Source organism: Natator depressus, chromosome 7, assembly GCF_965152275.1.
Source record: "Natator depressus isolate rNatDep1 chromosome 7, rNatDep2.hap1, whole genome shotgun sequence".
Classification (NCBI taxonomy): Eukaryota; Metazoa; Chordata; order Testudines; family Cheloniidae; genus Natator; species Natator depressus.
In genome coordinates this window covers 74,746,127-74,762,998 of record NC_134240.1, presented here as the reverse complement: position 1 = coordinate 74,762,998, position 16,872 = coordinate 74,746,127, and the positions used below count along the sequence as shown (strand labels likewise).

At 40.0% G+C, this 16,872-nt stretch overlaps 1 protein-coding gene across 1 annotated transcript in view; it reads right to left on the bottom strand.

Annotated features, from left to right (window-relative positions):
- The window catches only part of BICC1 (BicC family RNA binding protein 1), a 220,589-nt gene extending 204,614 nt beyond the window's left edge, over positions 1 to 15,975 (bottom strand). The window contains exon 1 of the mRNA XM_074958792.1: positions 15,724 to 15,975. Coding sequence (XP_074814893.1) covers positions 15,724 to 15,922 — 199 coding nt within the window. The 5' untranslated portion in view covers positions 15,923 to 15,975. The remainder of the gene's footprint in view (positions 1 to 15,723) is intronic.
- Between the last annotated feature and the right edge of the window lie 897 nt (positions 15,976 to 16,872).

The following is a 16,872-nucleotide window of genomic DNA, read 5'->3' as shown; positions in this document are numbered from 1 at the left end:
GTACTCGAATTGCCATCGCCACTTTACGTGGATCTTTCTGGTGTTAAATCTCTCACAAGAAAGCAATACTCACTATAATATTTGACAGGATAGATGTATGGCTTTAAGTGCTTCGACACATTTTCAAGAACAGAGAATAATTGTAAAGGTATGTTAAAAGTATTGTTTAATAAAGTATTCTGATTATATTTAAACATTTACAATAAGCTGACCTCACTTTTCATAGTTTTAAACTTAAATGATCCCTTATGTTTCAAACACTGGAATAACTTCCCATTTCTGCCAAGAAATCGTTCAATTATCTAGGGATGCCACCAAAGTGTGTGTGTGTTAAATTAAACACCTTAGTCCAAAAAATAGCATTTGCTGGCTGTTGCTAAGGGACCTAGAAATAAACCCTCATATGTTAAACTGTTTATGACATTCCAAAATTTCAGTTACCCAGATATACATGCGCGCGCACACACACACACACACACACTCACTCTCTATAGGCTCTACAGTTGTTATATTTCAGTGTTCACAACAAAAATTCCAAAAAAAAGTTCTGCATGTGTATATTCATATTTCAGAGGTTTGTTTACCAAGCCATAAAGATTTTGTAAAGTTCACTCAATGTTTCTGCACATGGACCTGATTAAGAACAGATTTTCTCTTATCTATTATTTACATATATTGCTAAAGAAAATTTTTCCAAGAAAAAAAAAGTGTACCCACACGTATTGTATTTACAGTTTACCAGAAAAGCTATTTATTGGGATTCTCTCTGCCACATAAAAGTGTTTACAAATGTTTGCTCTATATCCAAAATTCCTATAGCCAGACACTTTAAACAGCACTAATTACAAACATACACACCCACAAAATATTTAACAAAAACAACAAATATTTTATCCTTAGAGCATTTTTCCTCCATGATTAGACAGCAAGTTGGAAAAACAACAACTTGATTTCCAGTTCGTTCATTCATAGATTCCAAGGCCAGAAGGGAACCCTGTGATCATCTAGCCTGACCTCCTGTATAACACAGGCCACAGAACTTCCCCAAACTAATGCCTAGAGCAGATTTTTTAGACAAGCATCTAACTGAATTGATTAGCATCCAATGTTATAACCATTAGACCACACTACACCCCATAACATTACAACTGTAAGCTTTACAGATGAAATATGAACAAGTTTTCTTTGTCCTAGAACATAATTAATATAAATAATGTTTACATGTTTTAAAGTGGCTGAAAGGAACAGAAGGCGTTGCAGCCACATGGCTTTATTATAACCTCAGCTTTCCAAACATTTGGAGCAGTGCTTAATTTGTAATGAAAGAGGTGTCCGGGCTCAAGCAATCAGGTGTCCGACTCAAGCAATTTTTTTTACATTCAGACCTGATGCAGCAAGCCCAGAGGTGCCGGGGCTATGAACTGCCAACCTAAAGGCACTCATTTGGCATTAGAAAGGAGCAATCACATGGTTTTCCTGAAAGCTCAATGGTGTGGAGGGGTGAGGAAACAGCAGCCAAAAAGAGGACATATGCACTCTCTCAGAAGACTAGGTTTTTGTAAAACCATTAATTTTAATTTATTTATTATAGTTTTGTATTAGAATGCAAATATTCTATTCACACTGTAGATCTGAAATGGCTTATGACATCTATTTTGCAAACAGTTTTGCAGAGTACCAGTTTATGCTCCATCAAGCATCTCAATTACCTTAGCGTACAGGTCAGGAGCAGTATCTTCAGAATAAATCTCAGTCTACTAAAGTTTTCCATAACATTAAAATGCTTCAATGAACCACTTAATTGACCTAATATTAGTTTTATTTAGAAACTAAGGATTTCACTTTTTACATTTCTTAAGACTGTTGGCCTTAACTTTCCAAATTTCCTATGTTCAACTGCCACAAATATATACACACACACTGTAAACAGAATACAGCCAGTAAAAACAGATATAATCAAAGCCTCCCATTCACATAATGTTATTAGAGAGTGAGGGAACACAGGTTAGATTATGCCATCAACTGTGGTTCACAGCAGACAATCATAAAGACACTTGGTTAACACAATTTAAAAAATGTAAATATTTAGCAATATTGAAGCAACACTACTTTAAATTATGAAGAAGAATATGACAATTAAGTCTTTTTTAAAATAAACTATGGAAATATGTATCAATATTAACTTTGGAGTAACAATCTTAAACTTCACTACAGATACAGTATACAATAAAGATAAACCCTAAATCTCTATACAGTAGAAAGCTAACATGACAAAAAATTAAGTAGCCCAACCTGGATCTTTGACAGTTTCATTATTTCGGAAAGATTTTACTGGACTCTGTTACAGTCCATCTAAACAGGGTATTTTAAACCAAAAGAGGAGTTTCAGAATCAGTTCTATTTACTGATTTCATTTTGTGCTCTGTACCTACCTACTCAAATGCTATCTAATTCAGCCCAGATCTATCTGGCACACTTCTCAATTCCAGAGGTACTAGAATCACCTTTAATCTCAGATGACATGTTTAAACAATCCTTGTTTGTTCAAGTGTTAATTGAAGCCCTCCTTAAAAAAAGGTAAAAATCATCACTACCTTCCAACGACAAAATTTAACCAGCTGAATCCAGGGTGAATCCAGTTCCCTGATTCCCTGCTCCACCAAGCAGGCAGCACAGAGAATCTGCAACATAAATCTGCATAAAAGGGTACCTTTTGCCATCTTTTGCCAGTCACCTTGTTGCTATGAAGAGCAGATAGTTCAACCTGCCACTTAATATTGTATAGATCAATTTTTTATACAGGGGAATTAAGGGATGGTAAAAGAATTAGCTGTTATGCTTACATGTTTACTCAAATTAATACTTACTTAAATGTTTTAAAAATGGAAAAGAACTTTTCCTAATACCATCAGTCCAGTCATTTCACTATCATTTTAAAAAAAGCCAAGAAGTTATTTTTAAAAAGCTCCACTCCATTTTGGCACTTACAATACCCCCCCGCCCCCGACAACTTTATAATGGTCATGAAGGAAAAATTAGGGTTAGCTTCACAGGATGATACATTTTACAGTACAACTAAAGGCATACTTCAACAGATACCCACTAACTTCTTAGAAAAAAATTTGAAGCACACACACACACCACATCTATTTGTGATGAAAAATACTGTAAAAAAAAAAAAATCAACAGAACTAGGAACAGAACCTTCAATATCTACACATTGTAATCTGATGAATAGGGCCCTACCAAATTCATGGCCCATTTTGGTCAATTTCACAGTCATAGGATTTTTAAAAAATCATAAATTGTGATTTCAGTTATTTAAATCTGAAATTTCACTGTGTTGTAACTGTAGGAGTCCTGAACCAAAAAGAAGTTGTGGGGATGGGGTCACAAGGTTATCGTAGGGGGTACTGCAGCCAATGTTCCCTCTAATTTTTGACAGGCCGTGCGTGCAAAAAATTTCTTCTGTGCAAATTTTTGTGCGTGCGGTGTTTCGGATCTCTGTGCACGCGCACACGCGCACAGCTTAGAGGGAACAGTGACTACCCTTACTTCTGCGCTGCAGCTGTCAGCCTTCAGAGCTGGGCAATTGGAGAGTGGCAGCTGCTGGCTAGGAGCCCAGCTCTGAAGGCAGAGCCGCCACCAGCAGCAGCACAGAAGTAAGGATGGCATGGTATAGTATTGCCACCCTTAGTTCTGTACTGTTGCCTGCGGAGCTGGGCCCGCAGGCAGCAGCCACCACTCTCCGGCCGCCCAGCTCTGAAGGCAGCAGCAGCGCAGAAGTAAGGGTGGCATTATATGGTATTGCCACCATTACTTCTGCACTGCTGCTGGTGGGGCGCTGACTTCAGAGCTGGGTGCCCGGCCAACAGCTGCCGCTCTCCAGCCACCCAGCTCTGAAAGCAGCATAGTAGTAAGGATGGCAATACTGTGACCCCCCTAAAATAACCTTGCGACCCCCCTGCAACTCCCTTTTAGGTCAGGACCCCCAATTCGAGAAACACTGGTCTCCCCCGTAAAATCTGTATAGCATAGGGTAAAAGCACACAAAAGACCAGATTTCACAGGGGGAGACCAGATTTCGTGGTCCATGATGTTTTTTTCACGGCCATGAATTTGGTAGGGCCCTACTGACGAATGAAAGTGTGCTGATTATTACGTACTTTTCATAGAACACAATTCTTATAGACATTCTATCATATCCTCTTAATTGGAAAGTGAAATGAGACTTCATGAAGACTCCAAGGCCTCATCTGTAAAGAAGCTTAGCAAAGGGAAAATGGAAGGCTCATGGTTAGCTTATGTCTACACGTGTTCCCAGCAGGCAAAAAGCTAAGAGAGAAATTGAGGCTTGGTATTTGCTTAAATGAACAGAGGGTTTTCTCTTAAATGTATGAGAATCTTGCATGCAAACCTACTATCCACAGCTGAGTGGTTATTTTTCAAAAGAAAGATCTTCAACCAAATCCAATCATTTTTCAGTAATCATACATTCAACTTTTTACTTGTATTACAGCAGCACCTAGAGATCAGGGCTACATTGTGCCACGCACAATACAGACACATGGTAAGAGAAACCTCACCCAGAAGAGCTGACATCCTGAACACGCAAGACAGACAAAGGGTGGGAGACGAAGTGACCTGCTCAAGATCATATCGTATCAAGTCAGTGGCATGCCTGGGTTTCCTGGCTGGCTCTGACTCCCAGGCCACTAACCTATCCTTGCTAGACTGCATTTCCAATAAAAATCAGTATCCCATATTCCCAAATTTCACTGCAAGGTTGATACACATCACTTCAAAGCTAAAAAGCTGCTCTTTGAAATGACACAAAAAATATCAACACTGATGTTTAAAGAATGCAAGAAGTTAACTGTTTATATTTTACCAGCATTTTTAAGGTAGGAGAAACAAACCAAGTCTTCAGCAAGATCCTAGCAGATGTTTCAAATTGCTCTGGGGACAGGCACCAACTCTCATACTGTACTGTAATATGACAACCCTATAGTATTGGTTCAGGCTATGAAGTGAAATTTTTACTTGCACTATATTCTTGCTGCCTACAAGCTCATCAAGTATTTTTGACCTAACTTAGGCCACTGAACATGGTTAAAATCAAAGTTAGAAAACACAAAAGGTAGCGATCCCAAATCAACGCTAAACCCAGCAACACCGCACAGTCTCTACATGCATAACATTTTTCTTGCTTAACTCTAAAACCTCAAGCTACAAAAATAAAATGTACAGGACTAGAGAATGTCAGGTTGCACATGCATTGCAAAGTTATGTTTAATATAGGAACTTTTAAAATGTTAAATTAATAAAACATTTTTCCATGTTAAAAGTTGGCAAACCCTGAGTTTATGATTTTAAATGTACCCCCTTTTACATTCACAAACTTAAGCAAGTTCAGTGTTATGACTTAGTTTATTTTAAGAGGTATTTTTGTTTTAAGTATTGCACCAGTTCCTCCATGAAGTGTGCGCTCCTCAGCTGCGCCAATTATACACCTGCACTCCAAGTGCACACTTAAGAGGCATTAGTGGGATTTTTCCCATGATCTGCACTGGCACTTCCATCGTCAGGTAAGGAGTAATTCCTGACCATCCAATGGGACAAAAGAGACCAAAAACCTGATGTGAGAGGCTCATCCACTCCACTTCCCAAGTCAGAAGTGACATGGGGAACTATTATGTAAGCACCTGTATTTCAAGATTCTCAGGAACCAGGAGCCCTGGTGTGCAAAAGTCCAAGAACCAAAAAAAATCTAATGTGTACACATACCAATTTCTAAAACATGTAACCAACAACTTCATGTATTTTACATTGTATGTACCACTTGAGAACCAACTCAGCATATAGAAAACTGGATAATATATATTATACATACACAATCTATTTTCACAAATCTTCTGTAGGAATAGCTGTTCTCTGCTGCTATCATCACAGAGACCAAGAGCACCATGGTCATGAGTGTGCAGTGTTGCTATTGGGCCACGAAAGCGCATAGCTGATTCTCTTTTCCAGCCCAACATCCCATTCCTCACTTGAACATCCAATCCCACTCACCCACCTCCAGCCTCCCACACTGACTAAGAGATAGACACCTCTACATTCCCTTGCGTCCTACTCACCAGGCCTGACTCTTTCTACATACACATGGACACACACACCAGGATTATTTTTAAAAGTTGACAACCCTAACATAAGCATTATTGGTCAATCTGGCACCACAATGCTGGCTGAATACTCAGATCCTTCACAGGAAGGATGAAAAAGGTGACAGTCACAGCACTACTGCTACCATCATGGCCAGTTCCCTGTGCATTTAGGGATCTATTAAGATCACATCAGCAAGCAGGTGTTATCACACTAGAGCTGTGATGATGACAGTCACTTTTTAGAGATTCCCCTGTTGTTGTTGTTTTAAGTTGAACAGTGGTGTCTAAGGCCGAAGTTCCACTATATTCCATTGCCAAGTGAATAAGCATGTTACGTTTAAAATAAAAGAAAAGAAGGTACTGCTTTTGATTACTTACTTCTGCCTTTACAAAATACCTCCTGCAATTCCAACGAAGCCTCAATATAAAACCCAAACAGAAGGGTTTTTAGAACACATTATTGGGGAAAACATTCTATACTGACATTCTTTTCAAATGAAAACAAGATCATTGGTAAATCAGACCCGCTTCATATAAATCAGTTATGCAAATCAATGCAGCACTGTATCTCGTCATTTTATTAACCCCATGTAAAATGGTCATCTTGATCTAAACTAGAAAAATTAACACCTGGGCATTACTATCAGACCTAACATGGAAGGAATGCTACTTTTATATAATATATTTCAGACTTCAAGAAACTAGCCAAGTGTTTAAGGGCCTGATCCAAAACCCATTGAAGTCAATGTAAAGATTGCTGCTGATTTCAATGGACTTTCAGTCCAGGGCCTGTAAGGGCCCTGATCCAGATGTCACACTGCATGTAAGAAGTTCATTATCCCACTAAAATAATTGTACATAGGGATCAAAATGAAAGTAATTACTGCATTCTAGCTCATTCTATGAAACTTATAAATATACATCTCCCCTTTCAACTCATTCAGCTGTTTCAACACAATCTAGTAGTTTTGTCCACTACAAATGTTCATAACTCCATGGCTTACACACAGGAGGTGGGAAACTTTGAAAAGGAAGGCTACTTCTCAAAGAAGCCACCCTTTAAGTTTGCACATTTAATCACACATATAATCACATTCCTGATACTACATCAATAACTGAATGCGACGCACTCAGACTTTAGACAGCATATTAATTATGACTCTCACATATTGAGAGCTAGAAACTATTTTTAATAAATTAAAATATTTCAGATATGATATTTAGAGGTACAGAGCATGCCCATCACTATTTTCTATGGTCAAGCATTTAAAGTAGATGTTTCACTACAGTTAAGACTCACTTCACAAATAATTCTACTACACAAAGATCTGAAAATAAGGAACAAGTATGCTTCATTGCTAAACAGCAGACAGGCACAAAGCCAAAGAGCCTGAAATAAGTACTCAAAACAGGGCATATTTTCCAATGGAGGTAAAGATTATAATATAACCAAAAGGAATGTGCAAGCCAGCAATACTTAACTCAGCAGTTCATGCCAAACCATGATAGCCTGTTGTACTACTTAAAAAACAGAGAAACTAGAGAAAGTGATATTATTACAATTGTTAACGGAATGCAAGAACTTTTTAAACTACAAGTCACCAAAAATTGTTTCATATATATAAAATTTATTTTATTTTATTTTATATTATAGAAAAGTCTAGTCAGCCCATTTGGGATTTGAAAGCTAGAAAAATATTTAAAACCTTTTTGGCCACATGTATGTTAACACCAAAAGTAAATGCTTTTAGAAAGGTTCCAGTTATCACACTACTATGTCTTTATCCAGAATACTTTTTATGCGTTGGAAAGTAAAAACTACAAGAGTGAGAGGTTTTAGTAGAAGAACTTTTTAAGCCTCTACAAAGAGATAGTATCTTGAATTTTATTCTTCTTAATGAGTCAGTGTGAGGTTCTCACTAGCAAAGACTATTACAGGGAAGATTGAGCCTTCTGCTCTGCACCACTGCCCTCAACACTTGTATATTTGACATTTCAAATGTCACAACATTAAGTCAGTCAAATTCTAACTGCCCATGACTGAAATTACTAACATAGTACACCTTTCTTTATATCAAAGGATGGCAAAAATGTTCCTTTATACAGCATATTCTAGGTAGCAGAAACCTATCATTATTATTCATTTTTCTTAAGATTCTCATTGGTTTATGTGATAAATTTCTGTCTTTGCCAATCACTGAAGCATCTTTGCACCTTACCTTAAAACAGTTCATTTCCAAATGAAAAATACTAAAAAGAAATTTTTAATAATCATTTTTATTGCACAATTTAAATCCAGCTTTTACCATATACCTTTATAGATACTATACAATTTGCCAGCTCTACAAGTACTATGACCTATAAAATCTGGCACCCACTATTCGAGTTTGATTGTCCAACAAAGCACCTACCTAGCACACGAACTACTAAACTCACGTCTTGGATGAATACTCTTCTGCTGTAAACCATGATTGTATTAAAGCAGAGGTTCTCAAACTGTGGTCCATGGACCACCAGTGGTCCACAAGCTCCATTCATGTGGTTGCGCAGGCGTGGCTCCACTAACAAGGTGTTTGGACCTTGGAGAAGACGCACATATAAGGTGAGGTGGTGGCCTTGGGGGAAATAGAAGGTAATGGGAGGGGATAGTGGGGTGAGAAAAGGGGGTGGTGGGAATTTGGGGTGTGCAGGGCTGCAGCAGCCAGAGAAAGAGGCAACTTTCCCCAGCTCCAGGGCTGCGGCTGCCGGGGAGATGGCCCTCCTTCCCAGCCTCAGCTCTGCGGCTGCTGTGGCAGGGTAGAGACCCCCCCTCCTTCCCAGCCCCAGCTCAGAGGCTGCTGCGGTGGGGGAGAGAGGGCACATCCATCGCATTAGACAGGTAAGACTACTGATATTAAAATATGAGTTGTGTGCTTTTATTTGTAGAACAAAAAAAACGTTTATTATTATTAAGGGTTTTTTTATATAGCACTTTACAATAGTTAGCTAATGGTACAAACAGCATTTGGAAAGATCATTAAGTGGTCCGCCGAGACCCTCAGCAATTTTCAAGTGGTCTGTGAAAAAAAAAGTTCGAGAACCACTGTATTAAAGCATAAGGGCTGAGCATCAACACAGTTTTGCTGGGATTTTTGTAGTCCTAGTCTTCGTTCTCTTGGGCATTCAATATTCCAGACAGCCAAACTTAAAGTATCACATAAAAAATAAATAAAATCAAAATGGTAAAGGGAAAATTTATTAACAGAGAATTCAGTATTACCCTGGCATCAGAACCAGACTCTGTTATAAGACTGTGGGTAGTATGAGAAGAAAACTTTCATACCTGTTTGTATAATTACTGAAAAGAGTGTATTTTCCTTATCCAATTACTGAAAGCTTTGCATGAAAGATAATTTGAGAATCAAAAACAAATATGGAAATGATCAAATACAGAATAACCAGGCCTTGTTTGAATTATTGCAGAAGTATATCAGACACAATCATCCACCAGCATAAATTCTGAACAAAGCAGTCTCCGGCATTTTATTTTCAGTAAAATATTAATTCAAAATGCAAAAGAAATATGATCATTAGACACTAACTTAGAAGCAACATTATTAAGAGGAACTGTTGAAAATATTAGAGCTACATCACTATTAAAGTTTTTGCCTTACCCCAGTCAGAAAAGACTGATATTTACTCTGGAGAAAGATATCCCCAGTTTGTGAGCATTCATTCTTGCAGGCAACACACACTCTGCCAATCAGCCAGCGGATAAGTAATCAGATGAGAGGATCTAAGAAGAAAAACTGTGCCCACTGGGAGTTTGGAAAGAGGAGAATGAAAAAAAAGCTATGCAAAATTACCAACAATTATTTGAGAGATTTGAAAAGACATTTCATATTAATTCTGAATGACATGTTATCATCGATGCCTAAAAATCAGTCAGTCAATAATGCCTTATCAATTACTTTTTACAAAGTCTGAATACAGTCAAATAAGGATTGCCCTTTTGAAAATTAATCAAGATAGACCACAGTCTTGGGGAATCATCAGCATAGACAGGGACAAGTCATGTTCAACATTATACTAACTGGCCATGAGGACCAACTCAAAGAACCTCAACTACCTCAAGTCACGTTATACCTCAACACAGTGTTCTATTGCACGCAAACCCAAGGGGACCAATGGCAAATTTCTCGGGGCTTCAGGGTTCAAAGCTACAGTATTCTGCCTTTTCTGTACATGAGTACAAGGCAATGCACCAAACAGTGGCCTATCCAGACGTAAAGTACTTCTGAACTGTTTCAACAACACTGTTGACAACAAGGTGCATATTAAAAAGTGAGTATCTATTGGATCAAAGAGGAGTTCCGTCAAGTAGGACTGTGGCACAAAGGTGAGACCTTAAACATGAGAGGGTCTAGTTTTTGGTGTGTTTAGGTATTTTTGCTTGCTTGTGTTTTGTTTTTTAAAGAAGGTGGTAAATGGGATGTCTTGACAGAGACACATTCTAATATTTTCCCACACTGCAAGAGAGGATAAGGAAAAATAAGTAGCATTATGATATCTACAGAATTTTCCTACTATACTTCTCTAAAAACGTAAAGTTTTACTACTGTAATACTACAGTGTCAGACATCATAAATATACAAAATATGTATATACTATATACCAATGGTTCTCAACCAGGGGTATGTGTACCCCTGGGGGTACTTAGAGGTCTTGCAGGGGGTACAATAACTCATCTAGATATTTGCCTCGTTTTATGCCAGACTACATAAAAAGCACTAGCGAAGCCAGTACAAACTACATTTCATACAGACAATGACTTGTTTATACTGCTCTAGATACTATACACTGAAATGTAAGTATAATATTTATATTCCAATTGATTTTTTTTATAATTATATGGTAAAAATGAGAAAGTAAGCAATTTTTCAGTAATAGTGTGCTGTGACGCTTTTGTATTTTTATGTCTAATTTTGTAAGCAAGTAGTTTTTAAGCAAGATGAAACTTGGGGGTAACACAAGACATATTAGACTCCTGAAAGAGGTACAGTAGACTGGAAAGGTTAAGAACCATTGCTATATACCATGCACAGGTGTACAACATTCAAAACCTATTTTGAGGTATGACATAGAAAGCACATTATACCGGTCATCGTATTAAAAAATTAGTAAGACACCTAATCTATTAATGTATGTTGGGGTTTGTTTGAGTTTTGTTTTTATTTATTTGTTTAATATTAAGGCCATCTTGTCTGTAGATCTATTCATAGCTGCTGCCTTATTCAGACTACACTTTTTGGACAGCTTTCTATAAATTTAATCTTTTGTAGTGCCCAGCTGTTATGATGATAGGCACACAAAAATTATTATGAAAATCATTCCAAAACATTAACTTAATTGAGTGTTCACTAAAATTTAGTTTACAACAGCAACATCAAATGTATTATGAAAGATTTTCTTCCAATATGTCACTGCTGAAAGAATCATTGATATACTGTTTGACTCCTGCTTCCTTTCTGCAAAAATAATCTGTCTAATGAGATTTGTTCACAGATCTACACTGAAAAATTTTCAACATAAAAAAATCTGTACACTATGCTATATAGAGTATATAGTAAAGTATGCATACAAAATAGAGTTTCACTAAATGTATATCATCATTAGGAGTCCCAAGCAATAACACTGGACCTAACAAAAAGGAAATCTGACCATATGAGCTATTTAATATGTTCCTATTGGTGTATTTCTAAGGCATTAGAGTAGTTCTGTTCCAAAGACCATTAGGAACCCTGGTAAGTTAAAGTTTATACTTTCACTGGATGGTCATCTCCAATACAAAAAAAAATAAAATAAAAAAAAATAAAGGCAATTCAATATTGTCTAGAAGCTGGATCATAGTCATGTGAATATAGATTTCTAGGTATTATTCCAAGCTCTACCGTTGACTTGCTGGGGCACTATGGCAAAGTCACTGTCTGTGTTTAACTTAATCATCTATAGAAGGAGCATAGCAGCATCCAGCAGGGTCAAGAGATTTTGTTCCTGTCTGTAAAGCTCTTTGAGATACTTCGGTGGAAGTGCTGTGAGTATAAACTGTCAATTTAAGATGTAACTTTATTCCATAGCATCTTTTCAGAATTTTTCCAACAAACTTAATTTTACCAATCTTCCATCTCTGATGGAAAAAGACTAATTTATTATTCTTGTCTCTTTATTCCATTTCCTAAGTCATCTATTTTTTTCCTGCAACAATACCAATTTACTGGAAATTAATTCAATATGATGGAAGTCAGAGTTTTTACATTAAAAAAAATCTTGTTCCTGTGAATTCAAAATACTATTGTTCAATACGCTGCTGTGTGGGGGATACAATTTAAACACTCTATGGCACGTGCATCCTAGGCTGAAATAACATACAATATCACAATTTTTTCTCTTAAGTTATACATATGCATTAACCACTGGATGACACAGCTATATAGTCAGTCTGGAGTCTGTCTATGAGGTTTGTTTTACCCTCCCACACTTACAACCTCAGGCAGTAGAAAGACACAGGCTGTGGGATGAGGTAATGGAAGTTTATTTTACTGGTGGAGGAAAAGTGAAGAAAACCTTCAATTTTCCAATAGCACTTTTAACTTGTGACCTTTCTTCACGAATACCTCCTCTTTTGAGTGTCTATGTGCAATTTAGAAAATTTAGTTTTAAGACATCTTTGATGAGCGTTAGTTTAGAATTAATGCATTTAGTTACAACAAAAACTGTATGCTTCTCTGCACTCTTTATTACATAATGAGATTTCTCTACTAGTAACAAAATATTAACTGGTTAAAGATTAACCTACCCCCAAGAGAGAGAATCTCATTTGAAACGAATTCCAAACATTACAATCAGCAAGTCATACCACAGTTTTTGGGCAGACAATCCAGTTTACCTAGTTACTTCATCCAGCATGCTCTCCCCCCGCTTCGGACCACCACCACTGGTCTTAAAAAATTTAAACAGAAGTTCCATGACAGTCATGATGAGTAAAACATTTTCAGGAAATTAACTGAACAATTTTAGCTGACAGATTCTTTAAAAAGCAAAAACAAAAAAACCCACAGCTTTTATTTTTAGGACTTGGTTCACTACTGGCATAACTCTAGCTAAAATAAAATGTTTTCTCCAAAACATATCCAAAAAAATTGTGCATTTACTTGGAATTCATTTCTTCCTTATCTCATCCTCAATCTCTACCATTTTTCCAACTTCAATTATTTGAAATTACAAAGTTCCAATTACATTGATTATAAACTATCATATTCAGGGAATATGAATTATGGGACCAGATTTTGTTCTTCCGTTTTGTTTTCCTGTTGTCAGATTACAATTTCTAACATTGCTTTAAGTTACTGAGTGCACTTCCAAGTAATTCAGAAGGTAATAAAAAGCACTATGTTTACAGATTTAGAATGACTGCTCTCATGCACAAAAGCAAATATTTTCATTTGTGAAATAATACATAAATGATGAACAGCTATCAGCCTCCTGTTATGATTTTTGAAAAATGCAGCCTTAGCAGTCAAGTACACAGTATTTATACATCACACAATTATAAGTGGCCATAAAATTATGTGGCTTGTAGAGGCCATACTAAATGCATGCTAATAATGTACTCCAGTTCCTCCTCTCCATAAAAAAAAAAAAAAAAAAAAAAGCCAGATCAACTATCATGTGTCATTCTAAACATTTAAGAAAATAAAATGGCACTTTTAAAAAGTTCCATAATCGCTCTCATTCAATTCAAATATGCTTTATCCTCACTGAAATTTTAAAGGTAACAGTTTGCAACTCAGCTCCATTCTCACTGGAATAGAGCAAAAGGTATTAGAAAAGCTAAATAAATTACACAACTGTGAAGGATACCCCACCTAGTGTTACATCCACCTTTAAAACAATATTTTCTATTTATGTTAATACTTTTTCAAAACCTTTTTACTTAACTTTCACAGAGAGTGACAATTCAAAACATTGTGGAACAAAATGCAAGAGATTTCATCACAAGAAACAATACAGACAAATGTATAACAAATCCTAACCCAAAAACACACATTATCAACCATTACTACTCATGTGTATCTAATAAGTTATTAAGATTTTTTCACCTAAAATAACTCTAAATCATTTGCCTTAAGAGCACTACACTATTAGATGTGCCTTGCATAATGACAGGTTTCAGAGTAACAGCTGTGTTAATCTGTATTTGCAAAAAGAAAAGGAGTACTTGTGGCACCTTAGAGACTAGCCAATTTATTTGAGCATAAGCTACAGCTCACTGCATCCGATGAAGCGAGCTGTAGCTCACGGAAGCTTATGCTCAAATAAATTGGTTAGTCTCTAAGGTGCCACAAGTACTCCTTTTCTTTTTACTATTAGATGTATTATTTTAGTGATATGGTATGGATAACAGTTCAAAAAACTACACTGCAATACTCCTACTAAAATAGAAAAATATTAGAAAAATATATAGATCAACTTAGAATATAGTCATTATTTAAAGGACTCTGATATTCAAAAAAACTCCAGAAATGGAATGTTTTCTTGCAATTCTGAACCCTTCCATTTTTTGAAAGCTCACTTTGCTAAGTAGCAAAACACTGTCCTATTCCTGAAAAATCTGAAATGCTTTAGATGAGCTTAAAGCTTGTTTTTGTTTTTTTAAAGTATTTCCAGTAGCCCAGGACATTCAAGATTATCTTGAAACCTATTACAACCTCTTTTACAGTTTTCACCGTAGAGCAAGGCTTTATTTCAATACCAGTAATGCTAATAGCGTTTACAGTTAGGATGCTGCTGGTGAAACCACAGAGCTGCGAAGTGATGTTAGGGGCAGAAGTTGACACCTGTATTAACAGTAACTGAGATTTTTACGAACTGAGGGTAACTCAAGATTAATTTTGCAAGAGGGTCGGATGAAAACACTAGAGCTCAGTCTCCACCGCTTTATGAAAGAATCCCTTCCCACCCCAAGAGGAGCTCGGTTTGCAAGCCCTGACATCTGCAGACAGCAGCGAGTTGATCCACATCTGGGATTGGAAGGGCTAGGGAACAGGAACGGGGAGGGGGTGGGGAGTAAGAGTCAGAGCCAGGATATTTCAAGTGTTCTCTCTGGGGACCGTTCCTGACGCGGTCTCTGAGGGGCCGCTTTGAGGAGAAGCGCAGAACCTGGAACACCCCAGCAGGAGCAGCCATGCTACGCCCCCCACCCCGGGGTCAAACAGCAAGTGCCCCGGCTCCTGGGGGGCCCTGCGGAGGCAGAGGCGAGTCCACAGCTGGAGTCAGCCCTTCCCAGCAAGAGGGGCAGGCCCCGGGACAGCGGCTGGGCACCCCCCGCCAGGGGAGAGAGCAGCCGCCGCTCGCCAGGGGGACCCGCTGGAGCCCACTGCGGGGACGCGGCTCCCCCAGCGCCACAAGCACCGCCAGCCCCCGCCCCTTCGCCCCGCGAGCCCGGCAGCGGGAGGCAGCGCTCCCCCCGCGGCCCCAGCGCCGGCCCCGGCCCCGGGGCTCCCCCGCGCACCCCGCTCACCTTGCAGCATGGCCTCCAGTTTCTTCCTGTCCACCCGGAATCGCTCCTCGCCCCACTCGGGGCTGCGCAGGGGCCGCGGGCCGGCCGAGTCCTCCTCGGAGCCGGGCAGCGGGGAGTCGGCGCTCCGCTCGCTGTTGGAGCCCGGGTCGGAGAGCGGCTGCGGCAGGTAGCCGCTCAGCGGGTCGCACTGCGCCGCCATGGCGCTGCCGGGCGGCCCCCGCCTCTGCTCCGAGCCCCACTCGGCCGCTTCCCCGCGGGACGCTATCTGCCCCCACAGCCGCCCCCCCGCCTCATCCCAGCCGCTGCCTGCCAGAGTCCCGGCCCCGGCGCCGCTGCCTGCGCCCGCCTCTGCCTCCGGCTCCCCGCCGAGTGCGCCAGTCCCCGGGCCGGCCGCGACTCTGCGGCGCCCCCACCCCGCCCGCAGTCCGCACAGCACCTCCGCCTCCATTGGGCAGCCCGCGGCCCGCCGGGAGGGGCAGGGGATATCCCCGTGCCGAGGGAGGGGGCAGGGGATCCCGGGGGAGGGAGACCCCCCCGGCATGGGGGTGGAGTGAGCCTGGCGGCGCGGGGCCGGGATCGCGGTGAGGCGCACCCAGCACTGGCCACTGGGAGCCCCAGCGCCTCCTGGGAGCGCGGGGGTCACCCCATCATCGGGGGCAGGAGATCCCCATCCCAGAGAGACGCCATTACCATGGGGGGCGTGGGGAACACGCTATAATGGGAGCACGGGATCTTCAACCCCAGGGAAGTCACCGCATCGTTGAGGCAGAGAGATCCTTATCCTGGGGGGCACCCTTCATGGGGTGGGGGATCCCGGTCAGGGGGATCACCATCCCAGAGGGAGAACCCCATCATTAGAGCAGGGGGATCCTTATCCTGCATGGGAGACACACCCCATCATGAGGCAGAGGGATCCCCATTCTCTTGGAGTGGGTAGTCTACCATGGAGAGTAGAGTGAGCCTCCCCCCCAGGGGAAGACACTTCATCCTGGGGCAGGGGGACCCCCAACCCGAGGGAGGACACCCCCTCATAAGGCAGATAGATCCCCAACCCTGGGTGCACTCCATCATGGGGATCCTTATCTTAAGGTGGACACTCCACAATGGACATAGAGGGATCCCTGTTGGGGGAGAAAAGAACCCATAATG